Source organism: Trachypithecus francoisi, unplaced genomic scaffold (assembly GCF_009764315.1).
Source record: "Trachypithecus francoisi isolate TF-2019V2 unplaced genomic scaffold, Tfra_2.0 Lachesis_group5, whole genome shotgun sequence".
Classification (NCBI taxonomy): Eukaryota; Metazoa; Chordata; class Mammalia; order Primates; family Cercopithecidae; genus Trachypithecus; species Trachypithecus francoisi.
The window spans coordinates 30,847,438-30,871,726 of NW_022681470.1; the positions used below are offsets into that span (position 1 = coordinate 30,847,438).

Genomic DNA, 24,289 nt, shown 5'->3' on the forward strand with positions numbered 1-24,289 from the left:
ATTCTTCTCTCCACATAGTCTTCATTTCCTCCAAGTTACTTTTATGTATTTGTTAGAGGCTTTCCTTAGATAACTGCGATCTTTGCTCATCTGTTCCAAACCACTAAAAGACCGGTAGGAAGCTCTGTGCCCATGAGTACAGTTTGTCAACTGTGAAATTTACTGTAGAGTAAGCTGCTTTGGCCACTATGCTAAGGAACTCCCAATGCTGTTATCTTCAAGTCTTTCCTCTTGAACAACTCAGATAGTCCTGAAAAGACATCCTAAAGCCTTTCACATCTTCTGCCTAGAGGTTGTTGGCCTATTTCTCAGCTTCTTAGAGCTGAGTAGAAGATAAAAACTTAGGGCGTATATTCCTGGCAGTGTGCCTGGAATTCACAATCCTCTGTGTGGCATCGACGTTAATACATCCTGTGTTTTCTGCCTCCACACCTGCTAGAGTACTTAGAATGCACTTTCTGCTTCTCTTTTTTGTCTGTTGAATTTCTACCATTCTTCATAGTTAACTTCTATTGACCTGCCTAGAAGTCATCCTTCCCACCTTTGTAATTGTTTAAAATATGTTTTATATCACCATAACGCTTTATTATGCCTGCCTTGAATTGTATATAATTGTTTACTTATTCTGCAATTCCCGAGCATCCTAATGCTTTTCTTCAACAAAGAGACTCTCAAAAACCTGGAAAAGCCATTTTCTCAATATTAACAATGTAGGCAAGTGGCTGGATTATCAGAATAATTTTTTTCTCTTTCTAGCTCCATATTAATTCTGGTGGACATGTTACTTTTTTTCTCATGGTATCAGTTTCATTTTGTAAAAATGGCAAATAAAATGCCCTAAATGTCAGTCATCAACTTTTTTTTAAAAAACATCTTGGAAGATGCAACTTCTAGAAGCTAAATTTTCTCCTGCTTTCTGATTCACCATCGGGATTATGGTAACTAATCTTAAACCTCGTCCTATTTACTTTTCTCATAATTCTCACTTAATTTCTCTTCATCCTTTAAGCCTCAGCACAAATTAGACCCTCTTTACTAAATAATCCATGTTAAGTACAAAAAGTTTTGGAAGTATAAAACAGAACAAGAAGAAGATTGAAATTTGTAATCCTACTATTCAGGGAAATTGATTTGCTAATATTTTGGAATCGCTTCCTTTTTTCTGGGTAAAAGTATATAAATAATTTATTTAAAAAATGTTTATATGAAATTATACTAATATATTGCATTTTTTGACTAAAACTATATTACGGATATTTTTCCATATTGGAATGTTTCTCAGGGAATGGTGGAGTTAAAAGCATGGTTTCTAAAGTTAAACTCTTTTCTGGACTAAAATCTCACTTCTACTTATTATCTATACGATTATGGGTGAATTACTTAGCCTCTCCATGCAGTAGATTCCTTATTTATACAACGGAGATGATAATGAAATACATACTTCAGGATTTTTGCGTTTATTAAATGAGTAATTATATGAGTTACTGGATATAAAACACAACAATACCTTGCACATAGTAAGCACTTAATGGACATTAGCCATTAATATTTTAAAATATTTTAAGTTATAACATAGCACACCATTATTTGGATATACTATGATTTATGTAATTGATTCCTTATTATCGGACACTTAGATTGTTTCCAATTTTTTTGTTGTTGTTTTGAGACGGAGTGTCGCCCAGGCTGGAGTGCAATGGCTCAACCTCTGCTCATTGCAGCCTCCGCCTCCCAGGTTTCAAGGGATTCTCCTGCCTCATCCTCCCAAGTAGCTGGGATTACAGGCTCCCACCACCATGCCTGGCTAATTTTTGTATTTTTGTAGAGACAGGGTTTCCCCATGTTGTCCGGGCTGGTTTTGAACTCCTGACCTCAGGTCATCCGCCCACCTTGGCCTCCCAAAGTGCTGGGATTACAGGCGAGAGCCACCGTGCCCAGCTAGTTTTTGTATTTTTAGTAGAGACGGAGTTTCACCATGTTGGCCAGGCTGGTGTTGAACTCCTGACCTCAGGTGATCCACCTGCCTCAGCCTCCTAAAGTGCTGGGATTATAGGCGTAAGCCACTGCGCCCCGTCTCCAATTTTTAAAAATAATAAGTAACATTATAATGTGTCAACATGTTTGTGCCTACATCTGTGTATATTTATCTGATTGTTTACCTTGTCAAATTCCTAGATATTGTGGGCAATCTTGTAATTAATTTATTATTTCTTCTCCCTCTCCCTGTAAGTTCCACAGGGCAGAGAATTTACCTTTCTTGTTTAGTACTGTATTTCCACTACCTAGACATCCACGTGATATACTCTAAGGACTTGAGAAATCCTTGTTTGTTGAAAGAAGTACTATATCCATTTAAGTAATCTTAATAGATATTGCCAAATTAATCTTCAGAATTAACACTTTCACCTGAAAGTATGTGTCCCTAATTCATGACTACTTTTCCTTTCCGATAATGTCATTTACATTCTTTGCCTGAAGAATCTTTGATATCAGTATCCATAAGGTGTCATTGTAATTCTGGTATGCTGTTTATCATACTCCACTAAATGTATGTTTGTTAAAGATGGTGCCTAGCCTTATATTTTTCCTCAATATTTTGTGTATAGAATGATATTCTGTTGCAGTTAGTCCTGTCTGTTCATCATGCTTATTCTTATTTTTATGACTACTGGGCTTGGATAAGGTACATTGGTTCTGAATAACAGCAACTAGCACAAAGTGATTTAAGCAAAAAGGGAAATTATTTTAAGGATATGGTGTTTTCTCACAGAACTCAAGGATAAGAATGCAGTAAGAGACTCTGGAAGCATCTAGTAGGTTCTAGAACCAAGAAATCAGGATTTTTTTCTCTCTCTCTCTTACTTTTTATCTCTGCGGATTAGCTTTCCCCACTTCTCTGCCCATCTGTGGCTCCTGATTTTATGTGGTGCAGTTCCAGTCATGCTTAGGGAATTACCTCCTTATTTTGAACCACAGTTCAGAATTTCTGAGATAGAATTTGATTGACTTGACTTGGTTTGGGTCAAGCATCCAGTGCAATTACTTCTCTTGTGGCAAGATTGATTAGACTGCTCTGGATGTCTACCAGGTGCCCATTCCTGTGGAGGGAGGACCAGTTCTGAGAGAAAAAGGAGAAATTATTCTGAGATGAGCAGAAACCCTAGAAGTATCTACCACAATGATCTTGCTCAAATCCTTTCCCTGCCTGAACTTGTTGGTTTATCTAAACTTTATCCCTCCTTAAAAAGGCCAGGAAGACTCTCCAATTTGGGGACCATAAAAATTCCTTGACAGTCCAAATTATGTTTTAATCTCTATCCTTTTTGAATGCTTATTTTCTGCCCTGTACAATTTAGTTTTATGTTAAACAATAGGTCATTTTCCAATTGGTTTATTCCGGAAGCTTTTGATTTCCAAACTGATAAGCATTTTAAGGAAGAAGGATCACTCTTAAACTTCATTTCTTTTTTTTTTCTCTCTGTCGCCCAGGCTGCAGTGTAGTGGCATAATCTCGGCTCACTGCAACCTCTGTCTCCGAGGTTCAAGCGATTTTCTTGCCTTAGCCTCCCAAGTAGCTGGGATTACAGGTTCCTGACACCACAACTGGCTAATTTTTGCATTTTTTGTGGAGACAGGTTTTTGGCATACTGGCAAGGGTGGTCTCGAATTCCTGACCTCAGGTGATCCACCCACCTTGGCCTCCCAAAGTGCTGGGATTATAGGCATGAGCCACCATGCCTGGCCTCAAATTTCATTTCTATACACTCCAAAGATATTCAATTAATATAATGAAGTGATTAAAGTGCTTGATAACAGCTTTGAGTTCATTAAAAGTTAACAGAACTTGGCAGGCCATGGTGGCTCACGCCTGTAATCCTAGAGCTTTGGGAGGCAGAGGTGGGCAGATCACGAACTCAGGAGATCAAGAGCATCCTGGCTAACAAGGTGAAACCACGTCTCTATTAAAAACACAAAAATTAGCCAGGCGTGGTGGCGGGCGCCTGTAGTCCCAGCTACTCGGGAGGCTGAGGCAGGAGAATGGCGTGAACCTGGAAGGCGGAGCTTGCAGTGAGCCGAGATTGCGTCACCGCACTCCAGCCTGGGCGACAGAGCGAGGCTCCATCTCAGAAACAAAACAAAACCAAAAAAAAAAGAAAAAAAAGAAAAAGTGAACAGAACTCATTCTGTCAAATGAAATTATTGTATTTTGAGTTATTTTCCAATATATATTTTGCATAGAAACACTTTACTGATAACCGGTAGAACTATCAGTATCTCTTAAAATACCTTTCAAATTTATGAACAACTTTACATCTCATCAACGCATTTATTGAGTTCCTTGTCCTCTATCTCAGGGAAAATCGCATTAGACTTTTATTTTATCTCCCTGTTGCTATTTGTTTCTTTCCAACCCATTCTTCTCAAAGTAGCAAGAACTTTCTTAAAATACAAATTCAGTGATGTTATTTCTCTGTTTAAAATCCTTCAGTGACTTTATATTTTCCTTAGAATGAAATCCAGACTCCTACCATAGCCCACAAAACCTGGTATCTGACCCCAACTTAACTCTTCAACCTCGTTTTTAAAAAGCACTCTTCCCCTTGCTTGCTATGCTGTGAGCGTCTGGTTTTTGTTCAGTTCTGTTTTGTTTTCAGCTCGTCAGGCACATCAGGCTCTTTCTCTTCTCAGGGCTTTTGCGCATGCTATTTATTGCCTCTGTTGAGAGAGCTGCAACCCCTGAAAGGCTGTCTCTCCTCAGGTTTCAGCTGAAGTGTCAGCATCTTTTCTTGACCTGACTTCTTGAACAGCCTGTCTTCGATCGTTTTCCTCTGTTCTTTATTATTTCACCCTCATGTTTACTTTCTCTACAAAATATTCACAACTCACAACTATTTTACTTCTCTCCTCATTTTTTTGTCTGCCCCTCCCCCTCACATAAGCTCCACAAATATGCAGGGACTGAGCTGGTTTTGTATTTTTGTTTTATCCCTAATGTATCTCTAGCATCTCCCACAGTGCCTCACATGTAGTAACTATTCAAAACATATTTGATTATGTAAACAAAAGAGTAATAAGATAGAATGCTAATTTTGTTTTTCCTTTCTTTGAGACAGTCTCACTCTGTCACCTAGGCTGGAGTGCAGCGGCATGATCTCAGCTCACTGTAACCTCCGCCTCCCAGGTTCAAGCAATCCTCCTGCCTCAGCTTCCCTAGTAGCTGGGACTACAGGTGTGTGCCACCACACCCAGCTAATTTTTGTATTTTTAGTAGAGACGGAGTTTCACGGTGTTGGCCAGGCTGGTCTCAAACTCCTGAGCTCAAGTGATCCACCTGCCTCGACTTCCCAAAATGTTGGGATTATAGGCATGAGTCACCTGGCTGGCAGGATGCTAATTTTCTAGTAGCTCTAAGTGGTTCCAGTGGTTTCCAGTGGTTCTGTGATTGTCAGAAGGCATAATCTCCCTTCTCCCTCTTTCACTCTCCAGTGGGTCCCGGTATCTTTTGTTCCCTTCTTTGTGTCCATATGTACTAAATGTTTAGCTCCCACTTATACATTTGATCCTTTTGTTCTTTAGTTTCCCACACATAAGTAACATATAATCATACCCTATTAATTGGTTTATGGAAACATTACTCATAAAGGCAATTTGGAAGTGATGATGAGTGGCCATACTTCTAGTCAGGCATGCAAACAGTGTGTGTGTTTGAGTACATTTAAGAAAATGAAAAGCATACAGCCGGTTGCACCTTCTCCCTGAAAACTGAGAAATCTCTTTATGCAAACCAGTGGCAGTTTGTCTGAGGACAGTGCATGATCACATGATGAAAAGATCTTTTAGCAAATCTTTATGAATTAATTTGCTTTCTTCTTTGATGTGGAAAAGGGACTAGTAGTCGGGGCCGGGTGGTTGAAGCCTGTAATCCCAGCACTTTGGAAGCGCTAGGCAGGCGGATCACTTGTGCTCAACACGGTGAAAGCCCGTCTCTACTAAAAATACAAAAATTAGCTGGGCATGGTGGCAAAGGCTGTAGTCCCAGCTCCTTGGAGGGCTGAGGCAGGAGGATTGCTTGAACCTGGGGGGTCAAGACTGTAGTGAGGTGAGATTGCTCCACTGCACTACAGCCTGGGTGACAAAGTGAGACCTTGTATCAAAAAAGGAAAAAATGGACGTGTAAAATCTTAAGGGGCTGGAGAAAATAATCTTAAAATCGTGACTATACGTTGCTGCTTTTTATCTCTGTTTGGACTAATAAGATATATACTACTACCAGAAGATTCCAAAGCCAATTGTTACAGGCCTAGAATCAAAAGGATCTTATGTAGGATTGCATTTTGTTTCTAGAATTCTTTTTCTAACAGCTTGACATTTTATATGTTAATAATATCTTATGCATTTACAACATTTTGCAACACATTTTCACATTCATAAGCAAGGGAGACATTATCACTATTTTAGAGGGGTGGAAACAACACCTCTAAAGTATTAAGTATTTTGCTCCAGGTCACAGAATTAGTGAAAGGCAATGTGAGTGGAGAAAGGTGCTCTCAAACTCTAGATTTTTTGCTTCTGGCCCAGGGTTTATTCCACTACCCTAAGCCATCTCTCTCATAAGTGCTAAGTGATAAACTGACATTTCCTGGTAGCACTAATAGAGGCTTGCAGATAAATAATGGAAATCATTTTATAAACAGAAACACTAAAAAAATCTATAATTGTGTAAGCATCTCGAATATTGACCTGAGTGATCTTGCCAATATTCATATTTCAAGCCTCCTTTCTTTGGGTCATGGTTTATTCCAGTTTTGAAACATTTGATATGCTTTTAAAAATCATGGCTCTGTTTTTAGATACAGTTCAGAAAGATACTTTTATTAACTAATTTGGCCACAGGAAGTTTAAAACTATCTTGGTTACCTAGTGCCCTCTGCTGAAACAGTCATAGTATAACAAATTAATGATAGAGGAATGAATTTCTTCTAAGAAACTGAATATTGATATTATGTCTCAGGATAGTAAAAACCCCCTAATTTTATAGTAATTCTTCAAGAAACTCCTCATATCTAAGTGTATTAGATTATATAAATGAAGAATTTATATTACTAGTCCCTAACTCAGTGGCCAAGTCATAGGACATTTAATAAATATTTGGTGAATTCATGTACATATACTTCAGTTTATTCTAGTGGTGCTCATGTGACAATCTACTGTGGCATTCCTTTGTGAAGTAGGATCATTCTTTTACAGCTTCAATTAGTCTTGAGTAATTTTCTCTTGTACTCCTATAGCCCCGTGTTGAGACTTGACAGTCATAGTGATTCCTGGTATCTCCCCATGCCCCCTCACCGCCCCCCCCCGATTGTTATTTTGGCTTTGCTCAAAATACACTGGAAGTTTCCAAGAGCCCAGACTTTTGAGTAAGACAGATCTGGGTTTAAATCCAGGCTCTGCCACTTTCTTTGACAAATTACTCATCCTTTAAAAGCGTTTCTAACTGTAGAATGGGGAAAATAGTCTAGCCTAACTCATAGGATCATTGTGAGGATTTAAATGATGGAATGCAAAGAAAGGGCCCAGCACAACATATGCCACTTAGCAACTGGTCAGTAATTGCTAGCTTTTATCTACAATTCTTTTTCATATCTCACATTGTAACAAGTTTCAGCCAAAAAGACTTCCCTAGACTCCTTTTCCTTTCAGGCCTCTTTACACTTATCAACCATTTTTTATTAGTTCTTCCTCCTTCGTTGTGAAGATGGTAAAATGGTCTTCCTTTAATTCAACGTGAGGAACCTGGAACACAGAGAAAAAACTTGAGAATCGCTGAAATGGAACAAGACAGGAATAAACAAGTTTTTGTTGTTTATTTCAGTATACTAGTTTAAAGGAGTCAGTCACAGTTAATTTAAATTTAAATTTAAATTTTACTTTAACAAAGGAAACATCTTGGGTTTGTTGTGTTTTCTAAATTTACTTTAAATTTTTATCACACCTTAATGCATGTACATAGTTTTAAAAGCCAAAAAGGATGATAAGACTTGTAGTAAAAAATGCAGTTCCTGGTCCCATCCCTGCCCCAAAATGGCCCCCTCCCTCCATTCCCCAGCAATAACTGTTTCAAGTCTTTTAGCTGGTGTATTAGAGTTATCCTGAGAAACAGAATATATATATTATATATATATTTATCTTATATAATATATATAAGATATGATATGCACGTATTATCTATCATAGATAGATAATCGATATTATCTATATATTCTTGGCCATAACGGTCTTTTGAAAAATAGTTACATCGACTGGGTGCAGTGGCTCACGCCGGTAATCCCAACACCTTGGGAGGCTGAGGCGGGTGGATCACTTGAGCTCAGGAGTTTGAGACCAGCCTGGCCAACGTGGTGAGACCTTGTCTCTACTAAAAATACAGAAATTAGTTGGGCGTGGCTGTGCGTGCCTGTAGTCTCAGCTACTTGGGAGGCAGGGGCAGAAGAATCGCATGAACCCGGGAGGTCGAGGCTGCAGTGAGCCAAAATCATGCCACTGCATTCCAGCCTGAGCGAAAGAGGGAGGCCCTATCTCAAAAAAAAAAAAAAAAAATTGGCTGGGTGCGGTGGCTCATGCTTGTAATCCCAGCACTCTGGGAGGTTGAGACAGGTGGATCTCCTGAGGTCAGGAGCTTGAGACCAACCTGGCCATGATGGCAAAGCCCCATCTCTACTAAAAATACAAAACTTAACCGGGCGTGGTAGTGCACGCCTGTAGTCCCAGCTAGTTGGGAGGCTGAGGTAGGAGAATTGCTGGAACCTGGGAGGTGGAGGTTGCAGCAAGCAGAGATTGTGCCACTGCACTTCAGCCTAGACAACAGAGCAAGACTCCATCTCCAAAAAATAAATAAATAAATAAATTAAAATTAACATAAAAAAACATAAAAATAAAAATAGGTTTATCATCTAGCATAAGGATGCTAGCTAGCTCTTTTATCTCTTTGAAGATGTTAAAGTATGGGGGCTTTTTTTTTAACTGTAATTTTTTTTTTCTGCTGTAGGGATATCAGACACAGTTCAGATTGCTAGTTAATTTCCTCAGAGAGAAGTTCTCTAATTAAAAAAAGTAAGCCAAACCACACAGTGCACTTAGTGACATAGTAGATTTCCATTGTTGCACAAATTCCGTATCTTGTTGTAGACCAATAATGAATACCAGTTTGTGAACCAAATATTGGGTAGCAATGTGTTAATCGCTCTCTAAGGAATGAAACCCTGGATGCCAACATCCTGGAGCTCAGTTGGGGGTTAAATATATTACTTGGAATAAGTAGATTTTCACCTGCCGCACATTTACGAATTTCAGTAAATTACTCATATCTTCAGCTATTCCTGGTGTCTCTGAGTCTACCTTTTCTCTGCTTCAAACTTTCCAGATAATAAACCTCCAATCTAATGGTGTGATTCTCAAATTCTAACATGTACCAGAGTCCCATGGAGGGCTTGGTAAAACACAGGTTGCTGGGTCCCATTGAGCAGGAGAATAGGGTCTGGAGGCAGGGAACCTACGGCTGTTTCACTCTAACTTCCTAGAACTAAATTGAAAGGAAAACCCTAACTTTCCACGCCTCGGTAACAAAAGGAGCAGAGGCTACTCCCTTGGACCTTTTCTGCGTGGCAGATGGGAAATTTGCTGTCCACAACAAATCATGCTGAGTGCGGGTGGAGTCTTTGTTTGCAACTTTGTGACTTCACTCCAACCTCTGAATGGTTGCTTTCTGCAACCAATCAGACTGAGTGGGGGATACCACTTCATTTACATGAGGTGAGCATGAAGTACCCAAGGGGAATCTTCTAGGGGGTATTTGGACCCAAGAAAATTCTGTATCTGGGCCCTTGAGCCACTGCTTGGGTCTGCTTCCACACTGGAGTGTACTTTCTTTTTCAATAAATCCCTGCTTTCGTTCTTTTGTTGCTTCATTCTTTCTTTGCTTTGCTGGGTGTTTCTTCCAATTCTTTGTTCAAAACGCCAAGAACCTGGACAACTTGCAGTCATGACTCTCTACCGGTGACACCATCTCTAGAGTTTCTCATTCAGGAAGTCAGGGGTGAAGCCTGGTAATTTGTATTTGTAATTTTCTATTGCTGCCGGTCCAACGACCTCACTTTGAGACTACTGGTTGACAGCCTATTTGGGTTGAAAGAAGGAATCTACAAATGACCTTCCCTCCTTATAATTCAACCAGTTCTTCTATTTTCAATACCATACTTACCCCTCCTCTGGAGATACCTGTGCCTTCAATTTAAGAATGATTCCAGGATGTTGCCACAAAATTAAGCTTACTTCTCTCTGGATTCACACCCCAACCTCCAACGTACGCACACACACAACTTTAGGCTTATATTTTGGCTTTTTCAGTTCTCTGAAGTCAGTTCTCTCTAGTCCATCCACTTTTCAGCTTCCAAAATTTTCCTGACACATCTTAACCACTATAATCTCCTCTCCTGGGCTTTTAGTACTTTTGAGCTTATGCCTTTTTTTAAGAAAAAATTCTGACATTTTGGTGTAAGCAACGAAATGAACACTTGCTTCAAACTGTCGTGTTTTATAGGAAGTCAATGCAGGAAGCTATAAAGGAGAAACTAATAGTTACCTTCAAATTTCACCATTCAGAAATAATCATCATTGACATTAGGTAAACATCTTTCCTTGAATATATACATATAAAAAATAGAAGGCCAAGCGCAGTGGCTCACGCTGGCAATTCCAGCACTTTGGGAGGCCAAGGCAGGCGGATCAAGAGGTCAAGAGATCAAGACCATCCTGGCCAACAGGGTGAAATACTGTCTCTACTAAAAATACAAAAATTAGCTGAGCGTGGTAGTGCACCTGTAGTCTCAGCTACTCAGGAGGCTGAGGCAGGAGAATCACTTGAACCTGTGAGGCGGAGGTTGCAGTGAGCCAAGATTGCGCCACTGCATTATTCCAGCCTGGTGACAGAGTGAGACTACATCTCAAAAAAAAAAAAAAAAAAGAAAGACTATTTATTTTTACATGTGATTATATTATGTGTTAAAATTTATTTAAAAGGAAAATTTTAAAACTAAAAATGACTGAATTAAAAATAAATATTTTTTATCCAAAGTGATATTGGTCCTCACTGGGGGCATCACATTATCTGATTTTATTTATTTATATATTTTTTGAGATGGAGTCTTGTTCTGTCGCCCAGGCTGGAGTGCAGTGGCCGGATCTTAGCTCACTGCAAGCTCTGCCTCCCGGGTTCACGCCATTCTCCTGCCTCAGCCTCCCAAGTAGCTGGGACTACAGGCGCCCACCACCAGGCCTGGCTAATTTTTTGTATTTTTAGTAGAGACAGGGTTTCACTGTGTTAGCCAGAATGGTCTCGGGCTCCTGACCTCGTGATCTGCCCGCATCGGCCTCCTAAAGTGCTGGAATTTCATGCGTGAGCCACCACACCCGACATTATCTGACTTTAAAACCTACTACAAAGCTATAGTAAGCAAAACAGCATGGTAGTGGCATAAAAACAGACACATAGTGTCATGCGTGTCCATGCGAAGAGACCACCAAATAGGCTTTGTGTGAGCAATAAAGCTTTTTAATCACCTGGGTGCAGGCAGGCTGAGTTCGAAAAGAGAGTCAGGGAAGGGAGATAAGGGTGGGGCCATTTTATAGGATTTGGGTAGGTAAAGGAAAATTACACTCAAAGGGGTTTGTTCTCTGGCAGGCAGGAGTGGGGGTTACAAGGTGCTCATTGGGGGAGCTTTTTGAACCAGGATGAACCAGGAAAAGGACTTTCACAAGGTAATGTCATCACTTAAGACAAGGACAGGCCATTTTCACTTCTTTTGTGGTGGAATGTCATCAGTTAAGGTGGGGCAGGGCCTTTTCACTTCTTTTGTGATTCTTCAGTTACTTCAGGCCATCTGGGCGAATACGTGCAAGTCACAGGGGATGCGATGGCTTGCCTTGGGCTCAGAGGCCTGACACATAGACCAATGGAAGAGAACAGAGAACTCAGAAATAAATCCATACATTTACAGCCAATTCATTTTCAACAAAGGCACCAGAAACACACACTGGGGAAAAGACAGCCTCTTCAATAAATAGTACTGGGAAAACTAGATAACCATATGCAGAATAGTGAAACCTATCTCTTCTGACCGTATACAAAAATCTAATCAAAATGAATCAAAGACTTCAATGTAAGACCTGAAACTTTGAAACTACTAGAAGAGAACATTGGGGAAATACTCCAGGTCATTGGTCTGGGCAAAGATTTTTTGAGTAAGATTTAAAAAACACAGGCAACCAAAGCAAAAATACACAAACGGGATTACATCAAGCTAAAAAACAAATGAACAAAAAACCCTTCTAAACAGCAAAGGAAATAACAGAGTGAAGAGACAACCTACAGAATGGGAGAAAATTTGCAAACTATCTATCTGATGACAGATTAATAACCAGAATATATAAGGAACTCAAACAACTTGATAGCAAAAACAACAACAACAACGACGAAACCAAATATCTGATTTAAAAATGGGCAAATAAGCTGAATAGACATTTCACAAAAGAAGACATACAAATGGCCAACAGGTAAATGGAAAAGTGCTCAACATCACTAGCCATCAGAGAAATGCAAATCAAAACCACAATGAGATATCATTCACTCCACTTAAAATAGGTATTGTCAGAAAGACCATTTGCTGGCAAGAATGCGGAAAAAGGGGAATGCTCACATACTATTGGTGGAAATGTAAATTAATACAGCTACTATTACAGTGGCTGTACACTATTACACTACATAAAGGAAAACAGTATGGAGATTCCTCAAAAACTAAAAATAGATCTTCCATATGATCTAGCAATTCCACTGCTGGGTATACATCCAAAAGAAAGGAAATCAATGTATCAAAGAGATATCTGCACTCTCATGTCTACTGCAGCAGTATTCACAATAGCCAAGACTGTAAACAACCTAAGTGTCCACCAACAGATGTAAGGGTACTTCTCTGTAGAGTTTAAAAGAAAAGAAAAGAAAAGAAAAAAAACAAAAACAAACCCAAAAAATTCACAGACCCTTAGAAAGAAGCAATTTGCTGCTGTAAACTCCATGAGACAGTAAAAAAACTGTGAATGGCCAATGTGTGAGAAGGGAAAGTCTGCCTCTGAACACACATCCTCACTGGGGAACCTGAAAATCCAGATCACAGGAGAAAGATTTAACCTAACCTATAGCTGAAACAACTTTAGAGAGCTGAGCGAAATATAAAGGTAGAAGAAGCAGTGGGGAAAGCCCTATGGGCACTCCTGGTCCCCAGGGAAGGCCAGGAAGGTAGTTTCTGACTTTTTCTCACAGGGATCTTTGTTGCGGGGCTGCCAATGGAACTGGGGAAGGACCATAGGGGGAAAGAAACTTCAAGTTGAACTTTGTAATAATTTTGACTGAGCGTGAATTTTCCTGGGCAAAATGGAGAGGGGGGTGAACAGGAAGTGCAGATAAGAGCATGGAAACCACAGCAGGCAGGGAGAGGCGGGGCCTGAAAGCCCTGCTTGCTTTCTGAGCAGGGAAGCTTGTAGCCTGGGGCAAGATCTCAGTCTTGCTCACCTGGATATAAACTCCATGCTGTTGGTGGGGCATGGTGGTGAGACTGGCTTTGCTGGTTGCATGGAAGCTGGATGAGACGTGTCACTGCCATCAGGTGTTCCCGAGGAAGAAGATAAATCTGAAAGTCTGGAAAACTTATTTGAGGGAATAATCAAGGAAAACTTCTCTGGCCTTCCTAGAGATCTAGACATCCAAACACAAGAAGCTCAAAGAACACCCAGGAAATTCATCACAAAAAGATCATCACCTAGACACATGGTCATCAGGTTATCTAAAGTCAAGGCAAAAGAAAGCATCTTAAGGACAGTGAGGCAAAAGCATCTGGTAACCTATAAAGGAAAACCTATCAGAATAACAGTAGATTTCTCAATAGAAACCCTATAAGCTAGAAGGGATTGGGGTCTTATCTTTAGCCTCCTTAAAACAATTATCAGCCAAGAATCTTGTATCCAGCAAACCTAAACTTCATAAGTGGAGGAAAGATAAAGTCTTTTTCAGGCAAACAAATGCTGAGAGAATTCGCCACTACTAAGCCAGCACTACAAGAAATGCTAAAAGGAATTCTAACTCTTGAAACAAAACCTCAAAATACACCAAAGTAGAGCCATTTTAAAGAATATATCCCACAGGGCATCTAAGACAATAACAACAACAATAGCAACAACAAAAATAAGGTATTCAGGCAACAACTAGCAGGATGAACAGAATAGTATCTCACATCTCAATATTAATGTTGAATGTAAAATGATCCACTTAAAAGACACAGAATGGCAGAATGGATAAGAATTCACCCAATCAAGTGTCTGCAGTCTTCAAGAAACTCAGCTAACACATAAGGACCCACATAAATTTAAGGTAAAGGGGTGGAAAAAGATATTTCATGCAAATGAACATCAAAAGCATGCAGGAATATTTATTTTTATATCAGACAAAAAAAAAAAAAGACCTTAAAATAGCAACAGGTAAAAAAGACAAAGAAGGACATTATGTAATGACAAAAGGAGTAGTCCAACAGGAAAATATCACAATCCTAAACGTATATGCATCTAACTCTAGAGCTCCCAAATTCACAAAACCATTATTACTAGACCTAAGAAAAGAGATAGACAGCAACACAATAATAGTGGGGGACCTCAATACTCCACTGACAGCACTAGACAGGTCATCAAGACAGAAAGCCAAAAAAGGAACAACGGACTTAAACTATACCCTTGAACAAATGGACTTAACAGATACTTACAGAACATTCTACCCAACTGCAGAATATACATTATATTCATCTATAAATTCAATGCAATTCCCATCAAAATACCACTATCATTCTTCACAGAACTAGAAAAAGCAATCCTAAAATTCATATGGAACAAAAAAAAAAAGAGCCCACATAGCCAAAACAATACTAAGAAAAACAAAAAACAACAACCAAAAAACCACAAATCTGGCTGGGCACGGTGGCTCACACCTGTAATCCCAGCACTTCAGGAGGCCAAGGTGGGTGGATCACCTGAGGGCATGAGTTCGAGACCATTCTGGCCAACATGGTGAAACTTCATCTCTATTAAAATACAAAAAATTAGCCAGGTGTGGTTGCGCATGGCTGTAATCCCAGCTACTTGGGAGGCTGAGACAGGAGAATTGCTGGAACCCAGGAGGTAGAGGTTGCAGTAATTGCACCACTGCACCTCCAGCCTGGGCAACAAGAGCAAAACTCCATCTCAAAAAAAAAAAAAAAAAAAAAAGAACAATCTGGAGGCATCACATTACCTGACTTCAAACTATACTGCAAGGCCATAGTCACCAAAACGTCATAGTACTGACACAAAAATAGGCACACAGACTGATGGAACAAAATAGAGAATCCAGAAATAAAGCCAGATACTTATAGCCAACTGATCTTCAACAAAGCAAACAAAAACATAAAGTGGGGAAAGGACACCCTATTTAACAAAGGATGCTGGGATAATTGGCAAGCCACATACGGAAGAATGAAACTGGAGCAAAACACTGTCTCAAAAAATAAATAAATAAAAGTAAATAAAAAATCTGGCCAGGCGCAGTGGCTCACGCCTGTAATCCCAGCACTTTGGGAGGCCGAGACGGGCGGATCACGAGGTCAGGAGATCGAGACCATCCTGGCTAACACAGTGAAACCCCGTCTCTACTAAAAATGCAAAAAATTAGCCGGGCATGGCGGCAGGCGCCTGTAGTCCCAGCTACTTGGGAGGCTGAGGCAGGAGAATGGCGGGAACCCGGGAGGCGGAGCTTGCAGTGAGGGGAGATCGCATGACTACACTCCAGACTGGGCAACTGAGCAAGACTCTGTCTCAAAAAAAAAAAAAAAAAATCTGCCAGGTGTGGTGGCCCATGCCTATAATCCCAGCATTTGGGAGGTCAAGGAGGGAAGATCACTTGAGCCCAGGAGTTTGAGACCATCCTAGGCTGTAACATGGCAAAACTCTATCTCTACAAAAAATTCCAAAATTAGCAGGGCATGGTGGCATGTGTCTGTAGTCCCACCTACTGGAGTGCAGTGGCATGATGTGGGCTCATCGCAACCTCTGCCTCCTGGGCTCAAGCAATTCTGTCTCAGCCTCCCGAGTAGCTGGGACTATAGGCACATGCCACCATGCCTGGCTAATTTTTGTATTTTTAGTAGAGACGGGATTTCACCATGTTGGTCAGGCTGGTCTTGAACTCTTGACCTCAGGTGATCCATCTGCCTCAGCCTCCCAAAATGCTGGGATTACAGGCATGAGCCACCGCACCCAACCAGGCTTTCATGTCTTTTAATGCTATTGTGAATGTTGGGCCTTAAAATTTTCAATTCTGATTTTTTGTTCCTAGTATTTAGAAATACAATTAATTTTTGAAATTGATCTTGTACCATTCAACTGTACTGAACTCATTTATTAGTTCCAGCAGCTTTTTTGTACATTCTGTAGAATTTTCTACTTAAAAGTATGTCATCTGCAAGTAAAGGCAATTTAATGTCTCCCTTTCCAATCTGGATATATTTTATTTATTTTTCTTGCCTTAATATACTGGCTTTCTTTAGTACAATGTTGAATACAAGTGGTGAGAACTTACATGCCTGCCTTACTCCTAATGTTAGAGAGAAACATTCAGTCTTTCATCATTAAGTATCATATTAGCTTTAGATTTTGAGGGCTAACTTTATAAAGTTGAGGAAATTTTATTCCTTTTATTCCTTCTACTCTTAGGTAACATTTTATTTATTTGTTTGGTTGGTTGTTTGTTTACTTATTTGAGGCAGTCTTGCTCTGTTATCCAGGCTGGAATACAGTGATGCAATCATGGCTCACTTCCGCCTCATCTTCCCAGGCTCACACAATCCTCTCACCTCAGCCTTCTGAGTAGCTGGGACTACAGACACATGCCACCATGCCCTGCTAATTTGGGAATTTTTTGTAGAGATGGGGTTTTGCCATGTTGCCTAGGATGGTTTTGAACTCCTGGGCTCAAGTGATCATCCCGCCCTGACCTCCCAAATGCTGGGATTATAGGCATGAGCCACCACACCTGGTAGATTTTTTATTTATTTTTATTTATTCATTTATTTTTTGAGATGGAGTTTTGTTCTTGTTGCCCAGGTTGGAGTGCAATGGCACGATCTTGTCTCCCTGCAACCTCCCCATCCCAGGTTCAGGTGATTCTCCCGCCTCAGCTTCTCAAGTAGCTGGGATTACAGGCATACACCATCACTTGTGGCTAATTTTGAATTTTTAGTAGAGATGGGGCTTCACCATGTTGGCCAGGCTGGTTTCAAACTCCTGACCTCAGGTGATCCACCTGCTTGTGCCTCCCAAAGTGCTGAGATTACAGGTGTAAGACACCACACCTGGCCCTGGCAGATTAAAAAAAAAATCGGGAACAGATACTGGATTTTTGTGAAATATTTTTTCTGAATCTACTGAGATGAACATACAGTATGTTTGTTTTTTGTTTGGTTTGGTTTTGGTTTTTTTATGTGGTAAATTCCATTGATTTTCAAATGTTAAACCAAACTTGCATTTCTGAGGGGAAATTCCAGTTGGGCATAATGTATTACCATTTTTGGACATTGTTTGATTCAACTCGGTAAAATTTTGTTAAGGCTCCTTTTGCATTTATGTTCATGAGGTATATGGGTCCTTAGCTTTTGTTTGTTTGAGTCTTGTAATTGTTGTATTTTGGTGTCATAGTAATGCTAGCCTCTAGTCTCATAGGATGAGTTAGTATTTTATTCTTCTCAAATTTTTGGAAGAATTTGCATAGCATTGGTGTTATTTATTTCCTAAACGTTTGGTAGAATTTGCCAAATAATTTAATTTTGAAAATTTGTTTAATGTTTATGTTTTAACTTTAAGTTCAGGGTTATATGTGCAGGTTTGTTATATAGGTAAACTTATGTCATGTGGGTTTGTTGTACAGATTATTTCATTACCCAGGTATTAGGCCTGGTACCCATTAGTTATTATTCCCGATCCTCTCCCTCCTTCCAACCTTCACCCTCTGATAGACCCCAGTGTTTGGTTCCCCTGTATGTGTCCATGTGTTATCATTTAGCTCCCACTTATAAGTGAGAACATGCAGTATTTGGTTTTCTGTTCCTTTGCTAGTTTGCTAAGGATAATGACCTCCAGCTCCATTCATGTTCCTCCATCGCATAGGACATGATCTCATTCTTTTTTATGGCTGCATAGTATTCCATGGTGTATGTGTACCATATTTTTCTTTATCCAGTCTCTCATTGCTGGGCATTTAGATTGATTCTATGTCTTTGCTATTGTGAATAGTGCTGCAACAAACATATGCATCTATGTATATTTATAACAGAACAATTTATATTCCTCTGGGCATATACCCAGTAATGGAATTACTAAATCAAATGGTATTTCTGTTTTTAGGTCTCACCAAAGAATTTATATGAGCCCGGAGTAGTTTTATTTTAATAGGAAGATTTTAACTATAGGTGCAAGTTCTTTAATAGAAAAGGTGCCATTTGGGATTCTGTTTCTTTTGTGTGTGCTTAGGTAGCTTGTATCTCTCAATGAATTTGTCCATTTCATCTAAATTGTTGAATTTATTGGCATGACATTGTTCCTAATTTCCTTTGTTTTGCTTTTAATACCTGTGGATTCTGCATTGATATCATGTCTTACTCCTGACATGGGCAATTTGTATCCTCTCTATTTTTCTTTTAATTCCTTCCTTCCTTCCTTTTTTCCTTTCCTTTTTCCTTCTCTCCCTCCTCCTCTTCCTCCTCCTTTTACATCCAGAATACACACTGCAGTTCCTTTCTTCCTTTTACTGATCAGCCTGGCTAGGAGATTATCAATTTAATTGATCACAAAGTAACAGCTTTTGGTCTCATTGATTTCCTCTGTTAATTTTCTGCTTTCTGTTTAATTATGCTCTTTATTCTTCTTATTTATTTATTTATTTTTGCTTACTTTGGATTTCATTACTCTTTTCATTTCTAGTTTATTAAGGAGGAAGCTGATGTCACTGATTTGGTTCTTTTTTACTAATATAGGCACTTAGTGCAATAAATTTCCCTCTGAGTGCTGCTTTAGCTACATTTTACAAATTTCAATATGTTGTCATTTTGTTTTAACTCAACTCAAGTTGTTTTTCTGATTTCCCTTTCTGATTTCTTCTTTGACCCTATGGGTTGTTTAGAAGTGTGTTATTTCATTTACAACTATTTTGAGGGTTTTTTCAGATATTTCTACTTTTGATTTTTAATTTTATTCCACATTGGTCAGAAAACATACTTTATACGATTTGAATCCTTTAAATTTATTGAGATTTTTGGGGGGCTCACAATATCATCTGTTTTAGTAAACATTCCATGTGCAATTTTAAAAAGTATATTCTGTTGTCATTGAGTGGAGTGTTTTATAAATTTCAATTTTGTCAAATTACTTGATAGTGTTGTTCAACACTGTATCTTTGCTAATTTTCTGTTCACTTGTTCTATCACATATTGAGAGATGGACATAAAAATCTCTGACTATAATTAAGGATTGCATCTATTTATTCTCAGAGTTCTATCAGTTTTGCTCCTTGTATTGTGAAAATGCATTATTAGGTCCATAATTTAGGATTATTATTTCCTCTTCATGAATTGACTACTGTATCATTATAAATCATCTTCTTTATCTCTGGTAGTACTTTTTAAGTACTGAAATATTTGTCTACAACTACTGCAGTTTTCTTTTGATTAGTGTAAGCATAGTATATATTATTCTATTCTTTTACTTTTAATGTATTTGTATTTTTATATTTAACGTGGGTTTCCTGCAGGTAGGATATAATTAAAATCTTACTCTTTGCCTTTTAATGGGGTATGTTTAGACCATTTATATTTAATATAATTATCATTATCATTATTATTATTATTATTAGAGATAGAGTCTTTCACTTTCACCCAGACTAGAGTATAGTGGTGCTATCATTGCTCATTGCAGTCTTAAACTCTTGGACTCAAGCAGTCCTCCTGCCTTGGCCTCCCACAGTGTTGGGATTAGAGGAGTGAGCCACCATGCCTCGCCTACATTTAATGTAATTTTTTTTTCTTTTATGTTTTGCATTTCTCTGTTTTTTTACGTCTTTTTTTTTTTTTTTTAAGTTCAGGGGTACATGTGCAAAATGAACAAGTCTGTTACATAGGTTAAAATGTGCCATGATGATTTGCTGCACAGATCATCCCATCACCTAGGTATTAAGCCCAGCATCCATCAGCTATTCTGATGCTCTCCTTCCTCCCTTCTCCTCCTACCCTCAACAGACCTCAGTGTGTGTTGTTCCCCACCATGTGTCCATGTTTTCTCATTATTCAGCTCCCACTTATAAGTGAGAAAATGCGGTACTTGATTTTCTGTTCCTGCATTAGTTTGTTGAGGATAACGGCCTCCAGCTCCATCCATGTCCCTGCAAAGGACATGATCTCATTCTTTTTAATGGCTGCATAGTATTCCATGGTGTATGTGTACCACATTTTCTTTATCTAGTCTATCATTGCTGGGCATTTAGGTTGATTCTATGTCTTTGCTATTATAAATAGTGGTGCAATGAACATACGCATGCATGTATCTAAAATAGAATGAGGGCTGGGCACAGTGGCTCATGCCTGTAATCCCAGTACTTTAGGAGGCCGAGGCAGGTGGATCATCTGAGGTCAGGAGTTTGAGACCAGCCTGGCTGGCATAGTGAAACCCCGTCTCTACTAAAAATATAAAAATTAGCCAGGCATGGTGGCATGCACCTGTATTCCTAGCTACTCGGGAGGCTGAGGTGTAAGAATTGGTTGAACCTGGGAGATGGAGGTTGCAGTAAGCCGAATTCACATCACTGCACTCCAGCCTGGGTGACAGAGTGAGACTCCATCTCAAAAAAAAAAAAAAAAAAAAAAAAATGATTTATATTCCTTTGGGTATATACCCAGTAATTGGATTGCTGGGTCAAATGGTATATCTGCCTCTAGGTCTTTGAGGAATTGCCACATTGTCTGCCACAATGGTTGAACTAATTTACACTTCCACCAACAGTGTAAAAGTGTTCCTTTTTCTCCATAACCTTGCCAGTATCAGTTATTTTTTTACTTTAACAATAGCCATTCTGACTGATGTGAGATGGTATCTCATTGTGGTTTTGTTTTGCATTTCTCTAATGATCAGTAATGTTGAACCTTTTTTTATATGTTTGTTGGCCACATGTACGTATTCTTTTGAGAAGTGTCTTTCATGTCCTTTTTCCACTTTTTAACGGGATTGTTTTCTTTTCTTGTAAGTTTAAGTTTTTGTTCTTCCTTGTAAATGCTGGATATTAGACCTTTGTCAGATGACTAGTTTATAAAAATTTTCTCCCTCATTCTGTAGGTTGTCTGTTCATTCTGATGATCTTTTCTTTTGCTGTGCAGAAGTGCTTTAGTTTAATTAGATCTTATTTGTCAATTTTTTATTTTGTTGGAATTGCTTTTGGCATCTTCATCATAAAATCTTTGCCTGCGCCTATGCCCTGAATGGTATTGCCTAGATTTTCTTCTTGGGTTTTTATGGTTTTGGGTTTTACATTTAAGTCTTTTTTTTTTTTTTTTTTTTTTTTTGAGATGGAGTCTCTCTCTGTCGCCTAGGCTGGAGTACAGTGGCTGGATCTCAGCTCACTGCAAGCTCCACCTCCCGGGTTCATGCCATTCTCCTGCCTCAGCCTCCCGAGTAGCTGGAATTACAGGCGCCCGCCACCTCACCCGGCTAATTTTTTTTGTATTTTTAGTAGAGATGCGGTTTCACCGTGTTAGCCAGGATGGTCTCGATCTCCTGACCTCGTGATCCACCTGTCTCGGCCTCCCAAAGTGCTAGGATTACAGGCTTGAGCCACCTCACCCGGCCTACATTTAAGTCTTTAATCCACCTTAAGTTAATTTTTTTTTATATAAGGAAGGAGTCCAGTTTCAATTTTCTGCATATGACTAGCCAGTTCTCCCAGCACCATTTGTTAAATAGGGAATCCTTTCCCCATTGCTTGTTTTTGTCAGGCTTGTTGAAGATCAAATGGTTGTAGGTGTGTGGTCTTATTTCTGGGTTGTCTATTCTGCTCCATTTGTCTATGTGTCTGTTCTTGTACCAGTACCATGCTCTTTTGGTTGCTGTAGCCTTGAAGTATAGTTTGAAGTCAGATAGCATGATGTCTCCAGCTTTGTTCTTTTTGCTTAGGATTGTCTTGGCTATTTGGGCTCTTTTTTGGTTCCATATGAATTTTAAAATAGTTCTTTTTAAATTCTGTGACAAATGTCAGTGATAGTTTATTGGGAATAGCATTAAAGCTATAAATTGCTTTGGACATTGTGGCCATTTTCATGATATTGATTCGTACTATCCATGAGCATGGAATGTTTTTCCATTTGTTTTTGTGTCATCTTCCTTTCTTTTTGAGTTTTTATTGTTTTTGCATTGATTCTTTCTTTTCTTTGTGGGCTTATCCATCTTCAATATTCAAGGTTGCTGACCTTTGGGTGGGATTTTTGTGTTGTTTTCTTTGTTGTTGTTGTTTCCTGTTTGTTTGTTTTTCTTTTAACCATCTGGCCACTTTTCCATAGGGCTGCTGTGGTTTTCTGGGGGTCTGCTCCAGACCCTAGTCACCTTTGTTTTTCCTGTGCCTGAAGGTGTCATCGGTGAAGGCTGTGAAACAGCAAAAATGGCAGCCCGCCTCTTCCTCTGGAAGCTCCATCCCAGGGGGTTACTGATCTATTGTCAACCTGAATGTACCTGTAGGAAGTGGCTGGAGACCCTGGTTGGAAGGTCTTACCCAGTCAGGAGGAACGGGATCACAGACCTACTTGAAGAAGCAGTTTGGTTGCTTTTTGGTAGAGCAGCTGTACTGTGTTGGGGAACTTTTCAGCCCCTGATCGATTTGGACTCTCCAAGGCCCACAGGATGAACTGGCTGAGAAACCTGAATGGCCAAGGTGGCGGCCTGTCTGTTCTGGCATGCTTCTAATGATATCAGAATCGCCTGGATCAATGATGGACAGCGTGCATACTCTGCAGTATTTCCCACATGCTATGCCCAGTTCAAAAGTATTGTCACTGTAGTGATGCACACCAGTTTTGGTCAACACAGTATAGCACTCTATTTTGAATTTCCTCAAAGCCGGGCAGTTTTCAGTGAGGATAGCCAATTTTGCTTTGCCTTGCCTGATCATCTTTAGAGTCTGCTTGTACCCCAGTATGTACTTTCCACTTTTTATAACAAGTAGGAGCCTAGAGTTGATCCATTCCACTGACTTTTTAATCTTCTTTGCAGCCACCATCTTCCTGTATTAGGTGTGGGATGGCCCCCAAACGAAAGCAGCTGCCAAGATAACTGGGAGGCAAGAAGGGAAGACCTAGAATTTTTCTAAAGCAAAACTTTGATGGGCTGCCCACCTATTTCATCCCCAGGCACCTTGTAATTGTTAATTATTGCCACAGATCTCTTGGGTTAAAGCTCTTGATTAACATTTCCTCTCTGCAGCTTAATGTGGTAATTGCATCTATCCTGTCTCTGATGATTAAATGCTGCCACCTGGCCTTCTACACACCAGGATTCTATTATTCCATTGAAATCAGGGATTCCTAATTTCATGGCAACATTTCCGACCATCATCACTGACCTACAGAATCAGCCAACACTGAGCTTTAAAAGAATACTGAGGCTTCCAACCCAAGTATTTATTAAATGATTGATTTTTTATATTTATTAATTTGTTAATGGTTTGGTGAAGGGAATACCTTCTAGGCCTCCAGGAGGTATGGTTGATATGTGGGTGATCACATCTGCTCTAACATACTGATTTCCCTAAGCCTGCGGCTTAATTCCTAGAGCATACCAAAGAAGTAATGGCATCTCAATTTCTTTTTTTTTTGAGACCGAGTCTCACTCTGTCACCCAGGCTGGAGTGCAGTGGCATGATCTCAGCTCACTGCAAGCTCCACCTCCCAGGTTCAAGCCATTCTTCTGCTTCAGCCTCCTGAGTAGCTGGGACTACAGGTGTGCACCACCACACTGAGCTAATTTTTGTATTTTTGGTAGAGACAGGGTTTCATCATCTTGGCCAAGCCGATCTTGAATTCCTTACCTCGTGATCCACTTGCCTTGGCGTCCCAAAGTGCTGGGATGGCATCTC

General features: G+C 39.6%; 1 protein-coding gene across 1 annotated transcript; it reads right to left on the reverse strand.

The window, feature by feature from the left end:
- Positions 1-7,780: 7,780 nt before the first annotated feature.
- On the reverse strand, positions 7,781-23,434 carry LOC117074050 (60S ribosomal protein L30-like). Its single transcript, XM_033195298.1, has 2 exons — positions 23,098-23,434; positions 7,781-7,794 (listed from the first exon to the last, which is right to left on the reverse strand). The coding sequence occupies exons 1-2, from the start codon at positions 23,432-23,434 to the stop codon at positions 7,781-7,783; spliced, it is 351 nt and encodes a 116-aa protein (XP_033051189.1).
- Between the last annotated feature and the right edge of the window lie 855 nt (positions 23,435-24,289).